The sequence below is a fragment of the Streptopelia decaocto genome, assembly GCF_964273445.1.
Source record: "Streptopelia decaocto genome assembly, chromosome: 1".
In the NCBI taxonomy this organism is placed as follows: Eukaryota; Metazoa; Chordata; class Aves; order Columbiformes; family Columbidae; genus Streptopelia; species Streptopelia decaocto.
The window spans coordinates 170,159,560-170,179,691 of NC_138663.1; the positions used below are offsets into that span (position 1 = coordinate 170,159,560).

Below are 20,132 nucleotides of genomic sequence, written 5' to 3' on the forward strand. Positions count from 1 at the left end.
ATGTATCTTTCTGGTTACAGAAGACATTAGGAAACTTGGATTTCTCACTTTATGCACTTCATGCATTTTTTTTGTGCGTCAGTATATTTACTGAGAATTTTCTGCTTTTTTTTTCTGTTTTTTTTTGTATTACAGGACTACTAGCTGTACTGGGGTAATAATTAAGTTATTATTTTTTAAAACTTCTGGAGTTTTTTGAGAGAAGTCTTTAGTAAAGATAAAGAAAAAGGCGGAGGACAAGTTACCAAATAGATATGTGGTGTATTGCTTTGGTTTGCACTTTTTTAAAAATTTATTTTGCCTGTTACCAAAGAATTAGACACTGTAAAACTCAGATTAGAGGTAGCAAGAGTCAGCACACACCACTGAGGGATCCCTCAGTCCAATGCAGATGTTAAGCACAAGCTTCCATCCAAATGCATGTTCTCTGCAAGGCTCAGACAGAATCACAGTTCTGTTACTCAGAAGCTCAAACTGCATCTTTCTCCTCGGACAAGTTTCTGGACCTGTCTGTTTTAGTTTGCACTGTACTAAAATGAAGCCGGTTATATTGAGCCTGATATATACACAATTGCATACAATGAGAATATTTAGTAATGTATCCATTATCTATTCAATGGAAGTTTTTTATAAATAGGCACATACAGCAATAATAAAGATGTTCACTAAAGAATTTTTTATGTTTATTGTGTTGAAAAAGAGATAAAGAAAATGTAAGTTTTTTGCCGATTTTGGTTGACTACTGGTAGCTCATCAGTCTTCAAGTTATAAAAACTCTATATCAAGGGACTAGCTATGATTATAGCTTTGTGCTCTGCTCTGCAGTTAATGTATTTGCTCAGGTGTACCTGACAGTAAAATGCTGTCCAATTATTATTTTCCTGAATACAGTCCATACAACTACATCTAATTTTTTATTTCTTGATGATGTCACAAATTTACTTTTACTTGTCTAAATTGCACTCTTATCTTATAACATCATGTAACCATAAAAATAAACTGTGTATTATCTATGAAATGAGCCCAAGTTAGGTGTTTGTTAAAGGAAACAAATGCAAAATCTATTTTTAGGTAAATGTCACACAGCCTGTAACTGAGTTGCTGAGCTTTCACTTGCGTTGGACAGTTTCATTATTCATTAAATTGAATTTTAAAAAGCTTTTCTTGTTTTAATCTTTTCGGTGAAATAACGAAGGATTAGTATAAAACATTACATAAATATTCCATGGGACTCAGTATCACTGTAAAAAAAATCCTTTCACTTAGAAGTTTATATAAATTCAGTATTTTCTGATTAATGATTAAACATATACTCTGATTTTCATCATGTAGAATTCCATCTTATTTCTTGGAATTACCAGTTTGTACCACAGTTTTTCTTTATTAGAACATAAATACAAAAGGGGTGAATAAAGTGGGTGCAAGTCTGGCTTACAGTGCAAAGTGCATTTATCGTTTCTCTGCCATTGCCAAGGAAAACCTATGCAATACAATTAAGACAGTGAATGAAGCAGTCGACATGACTGAGGCTAAAATATCTTTACAGATTGCCACTGTTGTCTGCAAAGAAACCATATGTCATTTCAAAGGTTCTCTTGGCTTCTCCTTTATATATTTCTGTGGAAAAATGTTTATCAAAGAATAGTCTCTTTTTTTTTTTTTTTTCTTTTCCAGAATTTACTGCTATACATGTTTATGCTCCATCATGATAATAGTGGAACTATAGAGACAGACCCATAAGCCCACTATGTTAGAGAAAATTATAGAAAACCTTCAATTATCAGGCCACATTTCTCATGGTCTATTTAAGAGCATAAGCATGATTATATAACCATAAAATAACAAGGCAATGCTTTGTGAGGAGGAAAAAAAAATTAAAAATGCTTATGTAGGGCAGAGTACTAAGTGTTCCAGAGATATCTTGGGAAACTTATTATTTTCCTATGTCACAGTACTTTGTGATCTCAGAAGAGGTAGTAATACTTTGTTTTTCAAGTATCAATAATCTGAGACAGATACTGTTTACATATGGCAAAGGTCTTTTTTTGCTTTTAATGGTACAGCAGTAACATAGAAGTCTCACAAAAGTGCCTTTATCTATAGATGTCTGTCCTCTGTACAGTCTCACAGCTTTCATATATTGTACGTAAATACTACGGCTGATTTCAGGGGTTGAATTATACAAAAATGGAATTGCGAATTTATAGCAATTCAAAGTCTAAAGCAACAGGATTTGATTTAGACAGTTTTATGAAGAGGTCTCCTCACTGTCAGGATGCTGAGATTACCAACTTTTAGCACACTGATTATGCATATTTTCCATTGGACATAAATAGCCTAGATAGTGAATAGTCCACTTCAGAAAAATGAGCCACCACAGCTGATACTGATGCTTTGTTTGGTAATTGTTGCTGAGAGACAAATTGTTTCAGCAAACACAGAAGATAACGGCAAGATTAGGGGAGTGAAAGAAGATCAGTAGTACATGAAAAGAAAAAAAAAATTGGTGATTTGAGTTGTTAGTAGAAGCTCAGGCTCTTTCTTGTGTTTTTGACATGTGATTTTGCTTGTGTATGTAATGTTACATGAAGCCATTCCTGAGCCAAGGCTGGGATTCACTCGCCTAAAGGCAAGCCTGTTCTCTGGGATGCCATAAAATATCCAAGTTATCGACACGAAGGGAAGGGGAAGACCTGAGGGACTGGCACATTGACTAATTTTAATTTCTAAAATCCACCTATAATACCAGAAAGTTTGGTTTAGTTGCCTAGAAATAAGAATGTGCTACTACCTGAGATACGCTCAAGAATCCTGCCTGATCTCCATCTCCAGATGGCCATGACATCTCCCAAAGGTGCTGTGTTGTACTCACCAACCCTGTAAGACATGTCTCAGATTATTTGGGCCATCTGAGGTGATGTGTGTTCGTGCGTTTGTGTCTGGGAGAGGGGTCTCTGTGGTCCATGGAACCAGGAGATGCAGATTCAGCTGCCACAAGATGGGTCTGTCTCTCACAGAGGGAGCTCCACAGTTCTCCAGAGCCTCTTGGGCAGGTGTCTGTTGACTCTCATGGGAACTAAACTGCTCCACTCACGTTGTAGGGACCTAAATTTAGGCAAGTTGAGTTGCACTGGGGACAGAATGAGAAAAGAAAATAAGTAAGATGTGACTGTAAAAAATGAATCTGATACGTTCAGATCAGAGTTTGTTTGCAAGTCTGACATTGTATAGTCTACTTTTCTGCTTCATTTTCTTCTTCTTATCTGCATTACCTTCCAGTCCAGAATGGTTTTCATTTATTGTTACCATCCAAAGCTACCTAATTGTGCTACTAATGAATACAAATAATCCAGACATCAGGCTTTTACAGACCCACGCCAGTGTACAAATAATGGTTTGTTGTGTAAACGTTGATCATGGGAGAAGGTAACTCACATTATGGAAAATATGTGCTGAAGTGTTGCTGATGGGGAAAACACTGAATTCTGTAGTCCACATTTTAAATTATCAAAATATATTGTTGTTCTGGTTCCACCAGGTTGTCCGTGGTGAATAAATGTGAGACAAGCTGAACTCAGTTTTTAAACGGGTGTGCTTACATTTGGAACTTCAATTTCCAATTTTTGAGTGCTCATATCATCACTATCGCACATGAAATATGTAGTTGGCTAACAAATTGCTTATTCAAGTGCATATATATGAGGTTTGAGCACTCAACATTAAGCATCTGCATCTCAAAATTGGATCCCTTGTGCTTGAAAGCCTTGAAAGTGCTACTCTATGGTCAGCCTGGTGCAGCATCAATTGAAATGCTGTTTGAATGCAATGTAGAGCTTCCAATTGCTGCTTCAGAAAGTGTTATGCTGAATCTGGAACACTTTGCATAATTTAATTAATTATGCCACTAAAAACTGATTTTCTCTCAATTTAAAGCAAACAGCTTTTATGAGGGTGAACTGCAGCACCCAGGGATATCAGGTGTCCAAGCTTTTAATCCTATTACAAAGACTTGACAACCACTGATGGGAACTGGAAAAACATAAGCCTCCAGCAGGGCAACAAGTGAAGAGGACGAAGGCAACAGATTTTTTAATACTCTTCGAAACCACTGTATGCATTAAATCACAATCAAATGTAAAAAGTGACAGAACTGGTAGCTAGCACTTATGTGTGCAGACGGTGAGTAGTGTCTAAGGAATAACACTTATTTTCGCTTTGACATTAATGAAAATAACTGTTTCCTCTAAGAGGAAAATTGTTCCGCTTAACTAACGTAAGAAAAACACAGCAAATGGCCAAGGCTATTTGTATCTGTGTCTGTCCACTTAAAGTGTTCAGGAGTGCAACAGCCTGTAGTTTGAAAGTGGTTTCTAATGTTATGGATTGGATTCTGTCTATGATTCATTTTAGTTGTAAACAAATCTTGACAGACAATGCCAAACTACAAGTATTAAAGAATCTGTCACTGACTAAATGCTAGCCTCGATAACTTCGCTTTCTGAAGCTTGTCTTCTCTCTTCCAATTTATTATTGGGTTTGATATCACTCTGAAACAATAGACAGCATAATTTTGAGGCAGAAGGGAGTGCTGATTTAGAAGAGCTCTAATTTCTGAGCCACGTAAGCGGTGCCATAATTGACAGTCTATGAGTGATCATACAAAATTCTGTGACCAGGTTACGAAGGGTCACAGCAGAATCGACTCCATCTCCATATCGAACATCAGCATGTAACAGGAAATTAACTGTAGTGTAGCAGATCTTGCTAATAAACAGGGAAAATACCTTGTTACTGGGAATTCAGCTGCCCTATAAAATGCAAAAAATCTTCCTTGTCTATAGTATTAATAAATAGTCATATAATTACTAATACATATTTGTGTATTCTATGTATGCCTTTACATATATGACATATGGATGTCGTGTTTTGATGGGGAAGTATAAAACAATAAGCTTAAAGGATTTATCAAATGATGACCTTGTTAAGAATATTATAACTTTACATGTAAATAGAGAATTTTACCCCAAGTATAAAATACATTTTACAAACATAGCTTTTTCTATCTCAGTTTTTTTATAAAGAAGACAAAATAAATGTCCCAAACCAAATTTTCAGTTAATGATGAAGACAGGAGAGTTTGTAGGTAAAAACAAACAAACAAAACACACAAAACCAAACCAAACCAAACCAAACCAAACCAAACCAAACCAAACCAAACCAAACCAAACCAAAACCTATAAAAAACCCAGGTCATTCTGGCCCAGATTCATCTTACTTAAGCCATCTAAGTCTAAGCCATTTGTAAAAGCTTCTTTTGCAGTTACTGTGCAGACGAAGGCATTCTCAGAGGCCGTTCACTCCATTTTTCTCCTGTGGTCTTTCCCTCTTAATTTCCTTTGGGCATTACCCGGTCGCCAGGCAGCGCTGAGTCCTGGTGCAATCACAGTCATGCTAAACCAACCAGTGTAGGGACCAGGGTAGGAGCCTTTGCTGCCTCCCCGTTAGCCACAGCAGGACAGACGGCAACACAACCAGCAAGAAACTAGAGCAAGATGCACAAAGTGGCGTGTGCTCCGCTGCCAGGCCTCCCAGAACGAAGTTTTGTCATCAACTTTTCTTAACAGAAGCAAAAAATTAAGATTGAGCATGTTCCTGCTTAGGGTTTCACAAGGTTGTGTTTTAATGGAGCTCTAAGTACTTTATTGATCTATGGGCACATGCCCTAAGATGGGCTCAATGACCATTTGGAACTGCCTGTTTTCCTATGTTGAATCTGCATCAACACCTACATTTTGGCTAAAATTAAATGAGATAAACTCACTTTTTGGTTTTAACTCTCATTTCCATGGTCATATTTCTTAATGGAAGGATATAAGTGAGTCACACAGAATCACAGAATGTTAGGGATCGGAAGGGACCTTGAAAGACCGTGTAGTCCAGTCCCCCTGCCGGAGCAGGAACACCTAGATGAGGTTAAACAGGAATGTGTCCAGGCAGGTCTTGAATGTCTCCAGAGAAGGAGACTCCACAACCTTGCTGGGCAGTCTGTTCCGGTGTTCTGTCACCCTCACCGTGAAGAAGTTTCTTCTCAAACTTAAATGAAACCTCCTGTGTTCCAGTTTGTATCCATTGCCACTTGTCCTATCATCCATTGTCACCAAGAAGAACCTGGCTCCATCCTCCCGACACTCCGTCTTTACATATTTATGAACATTAATAAGGTCACCCCTCAGTCTCCTCCAAGCTAAAGAGACCCAGCTCCCCCAGCCTTTCCTCATAGGGGAGATGCTCCGCTCCCTTAATCATCTTTGTGGCTCTACTGTGAGAAGTATATGTCACGGTGGCAAAAAGCAGAAAATTGGAGAAAAGAAAACTAATAAAAAAATATTTTTCCAGCTCAGGTTTATCTCCTTCAATTACATATGTGTTTGAAAGTCAGTTCATGTTTTATTAAGAGTCTCTGAGTTCTCAAATACAAGAAAACATGTTCACTTCTCGGAGGTGATGAGATTCAGATCAGGTGTTAACCAGCTTAGCTATGTACACTGCATAAAGGTTATGACAATTTCTTGTAAAATAATAAAAGTATCTCATATAATTGATTCTTTTCATTGTTTCATAAAATTGCTTTGTTTGATTGCGAGAGAGTTTGGACTGAATTTTCATTACCTACTTCTGAACAATTTATACTGGGACTGAGACAGTGTTGAGCTAATGAGTTAGAATTTATATTGAGCCTTAACTGTCTTCATGAAGTAACTAGGGAAAGAAAATCATGGCAATAATGGAGTATTTTTCATTATAAACTATGTTGTACAGCTTTTACAGTCAGGTTTTTAATAGATCTAGAGAAATTAAATTGGAATTCTACCAACTTCTGTGCTTTTGTCAACCCACGAAAACGATGTTAAGAAATGTCAAGACTAATGTGCTAATACTGTTTCTACTGAATTAAGGAGGAGGTGGTATTAGTCCTGTTGTTTTTTAGGCCTTGTTGTTCATTAAGTAGTAAGATGTATATAGAAGAACATTTAGAAATATGCACTTCATGGTAATCCCTAATACTAAATAGAAATTGAGTATAGAGTAAATAGGTCTTGTCTTACATTATCCTAAAGTCCTTATCAAGAGAAATTCTTATGAAAATAGTAGAACCTTTCAAAGTCAGGAGGGTGAAATTGTACCCTATATGAAAAAGGAAGCAATGGTATATTGCTGATGTGTATATTAATACTGCTGAGAATGCATGCATATATACATATTTATTAATATATGCAAACGTTGTTTATTGATTGTATATGGTAAATTCATACAATGAGTGTATAGATTACTTTGTATGCATAAGCATACATATATTCAATCTCAGCATTATACATAAATATGCCCCATGAATAATATAAGTTACCAGATTGGAAGATTTTAAACTTTTCATTATATATAAATGTACAAATTAATAATGTTATATGAATTTTTAGTACTGTCCTTTAATTGCATTCTTCTGTTTAATTCTGTGGATACTTTTTACGAGGAGGTCTGCAATAGTGAAAAAGGGTATTTCTGAAATATATGATTTACTGCTCATCTCAACACTTAATTGTTCACATTCTTCCTTGCTGTTAGTTCATTCCCCTACCAGAAGACTGCAGGAATTGCTTAATAATCCCTCACATTTTAATTATTAATTAAGAATATGAAATAAAAATTGAATATACAAAATAGAATCATCAGCCAAGCACATATACATGCATGTTGGTGCCCTCAATAAATTAAATTTTTAGTTACTTCATGTAATGTTTATTTATTCACAAATACAAGAATAAATTAAGGTAGTTTAAATTTTAATTGGCATAACAGGCAATATTCTTTTTTTAAGACATTTTACAGGCAAAAATATTCTCTTATGTATAAAACAAATGCCGTATATAGTTTTGCTTGCTAAGAATGGCGAAAGTATGTGTAAAATTATGCATCAAACACAAACTTCTTGTAACTGAGCACAGCTATAATACTTTTAGGTTTGTGTTCTAAGTCTTAACTTTAAAAAAGTTATCCACATGTATCTTTTTCAGAGGCCAACCCATATATTAAAAGAAATAAAAATCACTTGCAAAAAAGGTTAGATGGCTGACCTTGACTGCAAATTCAGACATTGAAAATTTGGAGTCTTCCTTCATCCAAATAATACATATTCATTCCCCACAGGCAGCAGTGATGGTTCTTGGGATAAAGAAAAACTTCAGTCTCCCCCAACCCAAGGATCACAGGCCTCTGTTAACCACCCCAACTTGCCTGGACAGCATAATGTTCCAGTTAGCCATCCTCTCAACCCTCTGCAACAGAACCACCTTCTGCCAAATGGTACGGGTTGACATCTTTCAGCACTAACATCAGCAGTTTTCCAATTCCTGTCTTAATTTTGTGTTTTATATAAATAGGGTATGAAAAATCAAAGATGTGGGAAATGCTGGAATACTTCCTGTAAAGTATTAAGCAGGGAAAGTGGAGACTGTAAAGAACAAATACATATGCAATAAAATTAATACTCAAAATAACTGCTAACCTGTGCATCAGTGGCCTAGTAATGCATTGCTAAAGCACCTTACAGCAGATATTACAAAAGATAATAAACAGCCATTGTTTAGCAGTGATACCATACATTACACTGATATGAACAAACTAAGAGGTCTAATAGCCTCTCCTTGTGGCTAGAAACCCTCCATGGTTGTTAGTGATTTACCCATGCACATCCCAGAAGAGAACTGACACACAGCTGCTTTGTCCTGCAATGTCAACCATCTTGTCACCCATCACTTGAATATAGTCCATCAAGAGGAAAAAAAAGACAATGTTTTAAAAAAATGCATAAACATATTTCTTTTTTTTTTTTTTAATCCCCACCAGGGTTGGAACTTCCTTTTATGATGATGCCCCACCCGTTAATTCCCGTGAGCCTACCTCCAGCATCTGTCACCATGGCAATGAGCCAGATGAATCACCTTAGTACCATCGCCAACATGGCGGCAGCAGCACAAGTGCAGAGTCCTCCATCCAGAGTCGAGACATCTGTTATCAAGGTAACTATATACATCTATATGAAAATATGTAAATCTTCTATCACAATTATAATAGAATGATAAGGGTGGGTGAGTGTCAGATGTTTTAAGGTAAGTCATAAAGTCAATATATACAAGAAGCTGTTGTAGCTCTGGTAACACAGTAGGCTGCTGGTGGCCAGTGTTGGCATCTTCTGAGTTCTCTTACCCCCCCTAAATTTCTATTAAGACAATGCTCAAGTTGAAACATTTTGATACAGAATACACAGTTTTCTGATTCTTTGTATTTCATATTCTGTAGTCTAGCGGCAATATTCCTCAGGATATCGAGGAAGAAATTATTCCTTTCTTAAATTAGAAGGGACTGTTCTTCCAACTTTTAAATCTAAGCATGTGAACTGAAATTATCTAAAGAAGGCTGAAAGGCTTGCTACTTTGCCTCTGCAGAACCTAAATTGCCAAATCCTGGAACAAAATGGTATGAAATTGCACAGAACAGGCCCAGTGATCTGCAGGCCAGAACTGTAGTATTGTGGAGTTATCTCCAAATATCTGATATCTGAAGTTGTCTACCCATTTTTGTTTGCAGCCTGTAACTCAACTAAACTGGTTACAGAGGTACTTAACAGAGGCATGGAGTCTTCTTCTGACTGAAGATGATCTGTTTTCATTATAAAGGCATTTCTCCCTTACCACTAGATACTTATAATTTGATTTGGCATTTATTCAGGTATCTACATTGTACCTGTTATCCTTCTTTAGTTCTTATTTATGAGATAAAGAAAGTACAAAAAGTTTTGTACTTTTATGTAATATTTGTATGCTAGAAATAGACATGCGAAGGCACAAGGGTATTTGATATTTTAGGGCTACCTTGAAAACCTGTCCATTAATGCAATTCCCTTGACAAAAAAATGAGTGAACTTAAAATCTTGTGGACATTCAAATCAAGAGCCACAAAAGTTTTGAAATTCGTGATGATTTAGGCAGAGTGAAGAAGTCTGACTTTATTGAGATACGCAACATACTTGGGCTCCTCACCTCTTTAAGCTAACAAGCCCAGAATCATAAAGAACAATTCAGTTAAAAGTCAACAACTCTATGTTGCTAGGGATCTAGAAGAATATGGTCTGGTGATCTAATTTAAGTATCTGCAGTTTCAAATGTAGGATCTCCTTTGGAGACCTTCAGTGTCATCCCTTTCTCACCTTTGATGATACGGAGATGTAAAAGATTGGTTTGGAAATTGTTTCTTTAGGTGCTATGTCAGCAAGGCTGGATTCCGCCTTTAATGTCCATCTTGCCCATATATTGGGAATACAAATACTCAGCTGCTAACTGTTCAATTACACAGTGATTTTTGCATCTTTGTTTTTCTATTTTCACGTGACCAGAATTTAGTAAGAGTTGCATGATACTGAAGTTTTCAACATCATATATGATGCTGTATTTAATTCTAAATTTATTTTCTTAATTGGAACAGTCACCACTAGTATTTACAAAAGTATCTAAAAAATGACGATTGGGATTGAGCACATTCTAAACAACACTCAGAAAGCGTAAAATACTGTGGCAACAAAACTTTGTTTTCACTATTTTCCTACTATTTTCTCTTGTTTTGCTTTCTGTGAGCTATTTGATTTCATATGTAAGAGTACAAAATATGACCTTCATGAGCATTGGTAACTTTCTCTTCCTAAACTTTGACAAGCTGATTTCTAGCTTGTGGAGTTGCTTTACAAGCTAGTTCTAGCTATTAAAGTTACCTAAGTTACTGTGGCCGACATTTAAATATGTCTATGGGCGCGTACCCCAGTGTGACCTCTTTGTGATCTTTGTCTCCAGTCACCAAAATCAAGTACAGTTGTAGTACAGCGTAGCTCCTAGGGTGTGCAAAAACCGTTTCTTTTTGTGGAAAGTAGGTTGTGGTGTATTCACATATCTCACTCCATTATGGGAACTTTGCTGGACCCAGAAAGCACCCAAATAAGAAGTACTTCTGGCTCATCTAATCTAAACCCCTCTAGCAGGTTTAAAAGTATTGGACTGTGAAAGGGAGACTCTGTCATCATGTAACTATGTATATTATTTTTACCACAGGCAGGATCATATCATAAAATTTTCCTTATCCCAGAATTTCTTAACTTCTTAACAAGTTCGTTCTTGTAGTTCATCTAGTTGGAATGGTAGTTTCATTATAGTCTAAGTCAAGATTTTGAAAGTACCTAGCAATTTTCGTTCTCTGTTTGAAACATTTAGCAACGCTTTGTAACTGGAAAATCATTTTTCAAAATCTTGCTTATTTAAGCATTTGTTTGTATTAATAATCTCCACTATTTGTCTCTGTCATTTCTGAAATTTGAACTATCCCATATTCATGCTAATAAAAACTTCATCATAGCTGCCAACTTTTGTGCAGATCTTGGCATAACATCTTCTGCAAGGTATTTAACAAACCAGATTTTGTGTTCTCATCACGTTTGCACATAACCATGAATTAAAAAGATATGGATTTACAATGAAGTGTTTTTAAGTAGCCAAATTAACGTAAGTTCCGTATAGAAAATTGTGCTCACTCGAGCGTGAAATATATATTTTTGAAAGTTTGCACAGTTAAGTTAGGGTTTGGGACATTTAGGCAGAACTTGATGGAGATACCACCTAAGTGCTGCCACGCTTTCTTTGGTCCAGGCCTGTAACGTATTGCTCACAATACATTTGTACTACAGGTACATACATAAATACAAGTGTTAATCTGACATCCAAAACTCACTTCTAAATGTCAGATCTTGCTGCACATAGTTATTTCAACACTACTGTAAGGGGTCAGGAATATTCTCTTACAGGACTTTCGTACTCTTTCCTCTAGTCCCTTTGTGTTACAATGTATGTCTAGATTTATGTCTTCTGGTTTTCTCTGTGGCAGATGAATATGGTTATGTAGATAGCGATAGCACGGCCAAGTAATTAGGTTCCTATTTTTAAATACTGAACAGGATTTAAACCTAAACCCCAGCAACGTAAAAGCATGAGGACATTGTTAGGGGGATTTTCTTTCCATAAGCATGGACATAATGTCACTGCCAATTTACCTGTTTCTCACTAGGCATAGTCAGAGGCTGTGATTTTAGTGTCCATTGAATTATATGCACTGAGCAGTTGAGCAGGAAACTCTCTAATCAGCATAGTTTTTGAACCTTGCTCTGGCAATGTAAAGATTATGAATAATAACTTATACTACAATCAAAATAAATATCTTAGAGAATAGATGTAAGTGAGGAGGTCAAACCTCCTTTTTCTTTATTTTTACAGGGATGGATAAATAGTCCAGTTGCTCTGTTTCACTAAACTGTTTGTTATTAGAATCCTATCTTCCTTTCTTGCTATGTTTTTAGACTTTTTGGTTTTGTTTTCATTATCTTCTGGCTCATTTTTTAACCCTACTTTTACTTAAAGTGACAGTGTTTCCAGAAGCTGATTTGAAAAGTTTGTGAATTGCTCATCTTGGAGTTCATCATTGTAACCTGAAATGACAGCATAGGTTGAGATTAGAGTACAAGATGTTTACAAGTATAAACTCTGCTTCAAAATTAGGAGACCTATGAGAAATTTCTACTCTGAAAAATAAATAGTAGAAACCTTATCTAATTAAGTAACAAAGAACAAAATTAAGTCTTAGAAAGTTCAAGTCTTCAGATTATAAACAATCTGATTCACTGGACAGAAGAACTGCCTTTGTCAACAGTGCCACAGTAGATGACTTGCTGACCTTTCCTTCCAATTCACTGAATTCACAGTTAGCGCTGTTATCTTTAAACTCACAAAGCTTCAAATGCCTTTCTATTACTGGGCAATATTTCATTTCTTTGTGATAAGAAGTTGGAATAAAGCTGAGATCATGTACTAACCAAACATTTCATCCTGCTATGTTCAGGAGATGAGACAAAGACAAAATTACAAGGGAAGCCTTTCAAAGCAACACTTTAGATTTGGCAGTGAACTCTGAGCTCTAAAATCTTCAGAATTATATTTCAGAAGAGTGTTGTGCCCTTTTGAACATGAGACAAACATTAGATGTCTTTTTGTAATGGAATGTTTAGATATATGAGTTGGATGAATAAGAGGAGAGCAACAACAAGCAGGGACAGCAGATTGTGACAGCAATGAATTGCAGTGAGTGTGACAGCTGTGACCTGAGGATGCTTTAGACATGAGGTGGCTTTCATCACCTGCCCATGGTTTCAAAGGCTCAGCTTGTTAGCAGTTTCATTACATCATTTTTTTTTTCCCTCAGTAGAGAGATACACAAAAATATAAAGGACATACTTCATATTAATAGCAACTTGAAATAATTTGACATTGTAGAAGTTAGAAGAGAGCAGCATGCCAGAATGAAAAATATGCACTGTATCCATATGATGTTAATGATACTTATAGAAAGAATTAAGAATAAAGCAGAAGAAACAAACACCTCCAGCTGGAAAAGTGACCAGTGACGCAGTAGTTTCCCACTGCATATTAAATACATGAGACTAAATTTTGCTAATTCTCTAAATATATCACAGCACTGGTTGCATTATACTTGTCTATACGGTTACATCTTCCTGTTATCGAGTAGAAGAGATTTACTGTTAATTTATTTAACTAAGGTAGCTGCTGACAATTTTTTTTTTAAGTGACTGAGTTTATAGGCCTATTCTAACATTAAATTTTATTTTAATGTTCATTCACTTCTTCATTTTTTCATGGGAAATATGTGTATGTTCTTACTGATGAAATTTAATGTTCCTATATTTTTTTGCCTATAGTCATTGCCAGAAAGTCCAAATAGTAAACAAAGAGGAGAAATATGGCACAGCCATACAGAAATGGTGGAACAGAGCACATCTAAATGTCTCATGTCAGAGTGGTGGTGAGCAAGTTCGGAGTGTGGACCTGAAAGGAAACAAACTCTGAGAGTAAAATGAGCAAGTTGATGGAACAAGTGGGCAACAAATAAAGGGACTGTAGAAGCTTCAACTTAAGCCTTCCGTAACTGCTACGTGAGCAGCTTTGAGTTTAGTGCAGACTTCTAATACCAAAAGATATCGACCACCATAAGGTGTTTCAGTGTAGAAGAGTTTACTAATAACTTATTTTCCAGTTACGGAAGTTATTAATTTTTTTATAGATTAGATAAATTATTTCTCAAAAGTGGTTGGCATACCCTCCTGTAGAGACAGGAGCCGTAGGAAGAACCTTGAAAGTACAATTAGAAATCCTAGATAGAAAACCCTTCCACTTTGCTGCTATTACAACAAAGGAAAATTTTTCTGTACTATAAACCTGAGAACACTACCAGAATCAGACGTTACTGTACAATCTTTAGATGTGCCTGCCTTCACTCATTGAGTAAAATTAAATCCAAAGACTGTGTTACAGGACTGTCACTGAATTTCAAAAGACATAGGACTAATAGAAAATACCAGAATGCCCCTACAACCTTAATATGGCAGCATTCAATCCCTATGGTATGGTGCAATTTTAATTTCACCATCATATGTTGTATTTTACCATGAAACTCCTACCTCATTCAGTAAATGCTTAGTTACTCCATATTTGATTTCTTTTTAAATCTTGCTTGATTTCTTTTTAAGTTTTGCCCAGCTTATTTAACTTATGTTATCTGAATCCTGTGTTGAATGCGAAAGTGTTCTATGGACACTTCTGTGCCTTACAGATTATTCAAACAGTGGTGGATATGTGTTTGTACCAGCCCTATGAAGCTGGCTGTGCTATATTCATTTTACTGAAAGGGAATGAGAACTTGTATCACAAATTGGCAGAAATGCCTTTTTTGGACACATAACCTGAAAAACGCCTGACTTTTCAGATAACCTATTATTTCTACAGACATTTGTTCATTCAAAACAGAAAATTTGACATTACTTTAAAGTGATTTTCTTGAATGCATGGAAAAATAACACTACACACAAGTGCATGAAGAGTGAAGCTACTTTCATTTCCTCATTATCTGATACATGAAGTAAAATCCAGTTTTCTTCTTTGTATAAGGAGAAATTCGATTTAATACAAAACATTTTAATAGGAAAAATAATTACCATAAATATTCTAGAATAAAAAAGACTATTTATCTGCTCCTAAAACATCAATTTTTACATAGTGTCAAAGCAAAGATGAAATTTTATATACCTAAAAAGTTAGAAGTCTATTATAAACCAAATTAATTTTTCATTTTCTTTTTATCGTAACTGCAGAATATATGATATCTTAAAACTATTTGTATGAACTTACACATAACAGAGAGAATGTCCAGATTAGTCAAAGTAACTTGTATTTATTTATTTATGTTAATATAAATATGTATGTGCACACTTCTTTTTCTTCCTTTAACATGAGAAAATCTTAGGTCAAAGTGTAGCTCGACTACTTTATTACGGCTTAATCATCTTGATATTAGAGGACACTGTGTCCCACCTCATTAATTAGTTATATCTATATAATTAAAATTATTTATTTTAACTTTTAATACACATGTTTATAATGATCTTAGAGGATGGTTACTGTATATCTGGTAGGTTGTAACTTGGAATAATGTATTTTTTTAATAATATGGGATCTTATTTGTTTTAAAACGTGAGTTTCTGAGGTGCAGTTTGAAGCTAATAGCAGCCATACGCTCAAATGAATTAATTTATGTCATGTAAAATAGATATCTAGAGATAACACATGACACAGAGAAGGTAGTACAAATTTTTCTGTTGGGCAATTTGCATATTCACATGTGTAACAGGGAACTATGTATGTGGTGTAAGATTAATTTGATGCCAAATGGCCATGAGGCCAGGTACAATGGATGAGATTCATTTTGCTGTCTTCTAGGGCATAATTCATTCGGCCTATTTTAGATAGTTACTTTAGAGTGAGGTGAATTGTACTTTGGAAACATAAATGTATGGGTAAAAAATGAGCCCAGAGTGACTGGCTCAGGTGTAGACATTTGTACTGTGGACAACTACATTTGGGCAGATGAATTCTTGGTGTTTGTCTGGACGCACAGTTTGGATTGACTTAGAGAAGTGAATTCCCACTGCTGCGTCTTAGGCTTGAATGGTTGTTTTTCAAGTAAGATTAGATTTTCAAAAGAGGAGAGAAGAAAAAATAATAAAGTCTGAAAACTCTGTCCAAGTTGCCAATTAGAAATTGCTAACTCAATTTGAAGAGGGGTTTTTTTGCATGTCTATGTTTTTGCATGTCACATGAGGTTCTTTTGTATGCCTTAGAAGAAGTCCAAACATACATTGCCAAGGCAAAATATAATTTATAAATCCAATTGAAAGGATACACTCTAAAAAGAAGCGAGTCCAAAATAGTTGTCAGGACGTTCTTATGAAAATCCACGAAATGCAGAATTCTGTATTGTGAGGCTCTGTGGCACTTCCAGGAATGATCCTGGTTCATCATGATTCCAAGCTGTCAACACCCTGGACACTGCTCTGCTTTCACTGGGTTAAAGGATTACTTGAGAGTCTCAAATTTTGCATTCCTGTCATTTAACTGCTGCTGATATTCCCAATAACTCTATACTAAACAGAGCAATAAAAATCAAGCAAATCCATAGTATTTTATGTGGATATCTTTCTACATTTGGTGTTACCAATTATCACTGTTCTTGTGATGGGAACAGCAAGATAGAATCAATGAAAAATTGCAGAGGTAAAAGTAAAAAGGAAATCAAATTAACTTAAACTGGTCCAAAAGATAAATAGGTTCAAGACATTTACAAAGAGAGAAAAGAAGTCTTATGCAAATATCATGGATTATGTTCCTTATAAGAAATTTATCCACTATTTAAAACAGTAGTGGAATGTATGACAACACGAAACATTTGAACTCTTAGCTTTGATTGGGATTAAAAGCGTGTCTATAAGAACAACATGAGGAAGATGACGTGTGCATCAGTGGGAAGTTAGCAAGGATTTTAGCAAGTTAGTGATGCTATGCAAATAAGAAAATAGAAATGAAAATTTATAACATTCAGTCAGTTTGATAACACACGTTTTATAGTAGTAATTGAGGAAGCTAGGAAATAATTATTAGCCCGTTCACCTGGTAATTCTTAGGACTAAATGTTAATTTGGAGTCTCATAGTGTTTTAGGCTAAAGCTGAAGGAAAAATGAAACTGTAAAAGCAAAATTTCCTCTTTTCATGGGATGCAAAAGATAGCAAAGTGATTCATTTATTTCACTCATTCCACTAATACAGTGTCAAATAGATCTGCCATTTTACAGGAAAGCCATTCCTGGAATAGTTCTCACACAAGCTCAAAATAGTTTATAAGGAACTGAGGAGTAAGAAGTCTGTTTTTTTGGTCGTTGTGAAAGAGATTATTATAATTTTATGACAAAAAGGATTGGAAGCCAGGTGCCTTCCCAGAAAGGTCGGAATATTATAAAATGTTCCTTATTAAAAGCCTCTTTAATTTTTTTAACTTAAAAGTGTATGAATCAGTGTGTGTCCTTTCCCTAGTATGAAGTTACCTAAACAATTGAAAAGTATGATGCTGAAAATCAGTGATTTTAGCTTCTGCGCTTCAATGACATAAAAGGCAAATGTCCTTGAAAGAGTTTGTTCAACACCGAGGAGCATCAAGATAGCTGAATAGTTTTAATAGCAATACACCTCTACAACATAGTCGTATGTCTCGAACTCATTCCATGACTAAAATTAAAGGATGACTAAGCCCAAGTCTTAGGGAGAAGCAAACCTAGAACAAAGGAAAAAGGTGAGACTGAAAATACCTGTAGGAGAGAAACATGTAGGAGATGAAGCTGTGCCTGCAAAACTGGTTGGCCATTGGAATTAGGCATATTCACATTTTATCAGAAGGATTCTGGAATTTCATCACTAAAGAACAGGAATGGCAAAGAATAAGAGTGTTTGTGGAAAGACTGAGGTATTGAGAATCTAGAAGATACCACTTTCTTATCTATATTCTTAGGAGCAGAAAGGTTAATCCTGCACATATTGCCTGAAATGTTTTCTTGTGGATAGTGATACAGGAAACATCCATGAAGTTTATGTTTTGGTAGGTTTTTGAGAAAGACTTTTGGTAATGAGGCACTTTTCAAACAACAAAAACATGCTGCCCAAGAAGAAAGAAAAGAGGCAAAAAAAAGAAATTAATATTGAATAACTACCTTTGTGGCCTGGTAAGAAGAAAAAAATACATATGATACAGGGGAAAAAAAGTATTTATGGTCTTGTGGATAACATAACTGATATATTAAGATAAATCTTAAAAGGTAGTTACTTAAAAGGAACTTTTGGAATGAGATCTTACAGTATGATCTTTGCGTCTATGCAAAGAGCTGTTTGAAAACTATAGAGAAATGTTGATAAGTACATCAAGACACTTCTGTTTTACTCGGAGAGACCGAGATAGTATTATGTTGTGAGTGATATGTGGTATTCTGGAACAAAATCGGAATGGTTTCTAATTCTAGAGAGAACTTCAATCTCATAAGTTAAAATCTCTGACAGCTAAAATCTTTTACTTGTTTTTACAAAATAATAAGAAATGCCCAGTGTCACAGAAACAATTCTGTTATTTTTGAAGTGAGCTCAGTATTGAGGGCATGTAACTTGTAATGGCAGAGGAGTAAGAGTTCAGGAAAACACATTGTATCTCCCTAAAGTGAAAGTTTCACATATTGTAGGAGCATTTTTGGAGGAGTTAAATGTCAGATTCTTAAATGCTTAGGATTCTTGATTTGGTTCAGATTGTAAAAAGCACCAAGATAAGCAGTTCTCCAAATTTGACCCTTGAAAGTGTGTTGTCCATTGCTTAGTTCTGATGCCTAATTGAGAGTCTTACCAATTTTGAAAAGTTGATCACCCATGTATTAAATTGCTACATATGCCCTAAATTGTTCACAGTACTTTTTACTTGTACCTGTAGAAACAAATAGAAAAGCAAAAAATGGAGAAAAAATATGTTTAATGAGGGTTGTGTTTTACAAACGATACATAATTCTGTATGTCTTGTTTTCTAGTAAATATTGTCAATAGACTTTTGGGAGGTATTCAGCTTATCAGCCAGTAAGAACAAGGATAATGTTTCTTGCCTTTCTGCTGACACTTGGAAAGGGAGCATATCTTTTGTAGGTTCCCTCTGTCAGCCTGGTGTGGACATCTCAAAACCCTCCAGTGGCTCACATGCCTCAAATGTGAGCAGCTAAATGGAGCCGTAGGCATCTAGTTTTGGAGGAGGCTCCATTGACTTTATTGTCTATATCTTGATTAGCTGAAATGGGAGACACCTCCAAGGTGGGCCCCTTCATGTGGCATCCTAGATGCAGGCATCTGAAGTTTGATGTCCAACTCGTGTCAAAGCTGCATTTAGACACATTCATATGCGTTGATTTCAAACTGAACCCTACACAGTTTCCTTCTCGCACTTAGTTTTTGCACAGTCACTCAGATTTCATTTATTCATTTATTTGTTGGGAAACAATGAGACTAATTACAGCACAAGCCAACACTATGTCCTCTAGAGATACATTTAATTAAGTGGAATTGCATTTGTCCTGGGAGTGGACAATGTTTAGAAAAATACTGGACAGTGGACAGTATTCTAGGTTATTTCTATTGCCAGGATTCTAACACAGTAAATTCTGTTTCTGTGCTATGTCATGTAGACTCACTTATACGAAAGTGGCATTTTGCAGGAGCTACAAAGTAACTCTGAGGTGTTTACTGAACGCATTTACTTTTGGGAAAAATTTTACAGTGAACACTAAATGTAAAGTTTAATATTTTACCACAGACAAAATCCATCTTTTTTACACAAAATCTCTAGTAAGAAAGTCAGCCGATATCGATATTCCAGCACCATTAGTTTATGACTTTGTAGAACTACAGAATATATCAATTCATTATTAGTAGCCTTTCCATTTATTATTGCAGCTAGTTTTGATAAAGACAAAAAATTGCTATAGACTGTGTTATTGATTGTGGAATTATGAAGCAAGGATATAAAAATGAATTAGGCTATTAAATTAATTTATTTTCCATTT

The 20,132-nt window shown here is 35.5% G+C and overlaps 1 protein-coding gene across 3 annotated transcripts in view; it reads left to right on the forward strand.

The window, feature by feature from the left end:
• The window catches only part of DACH1 (dachshund family transcription factor 1), a 367,167-nt gene that overhangs the window by 237,232 nt on the left and 109,803 nt on the right, over positions 1-20,132 (forward strand). For all 3 annotated transcript variants that reach the window (XM_082075981.1, XM_082075979.1, XM_082075980.1), the window contains exon 4: positions 8,902-9,074. In XM_082075981.1, the coding sequence (XP_081932107.1) occupies positions 8,902-9,074 (173 nt within the window). The remainder of the gene's footprint in view (positions 1-8,901; positions 9,075-20,132) is intronic.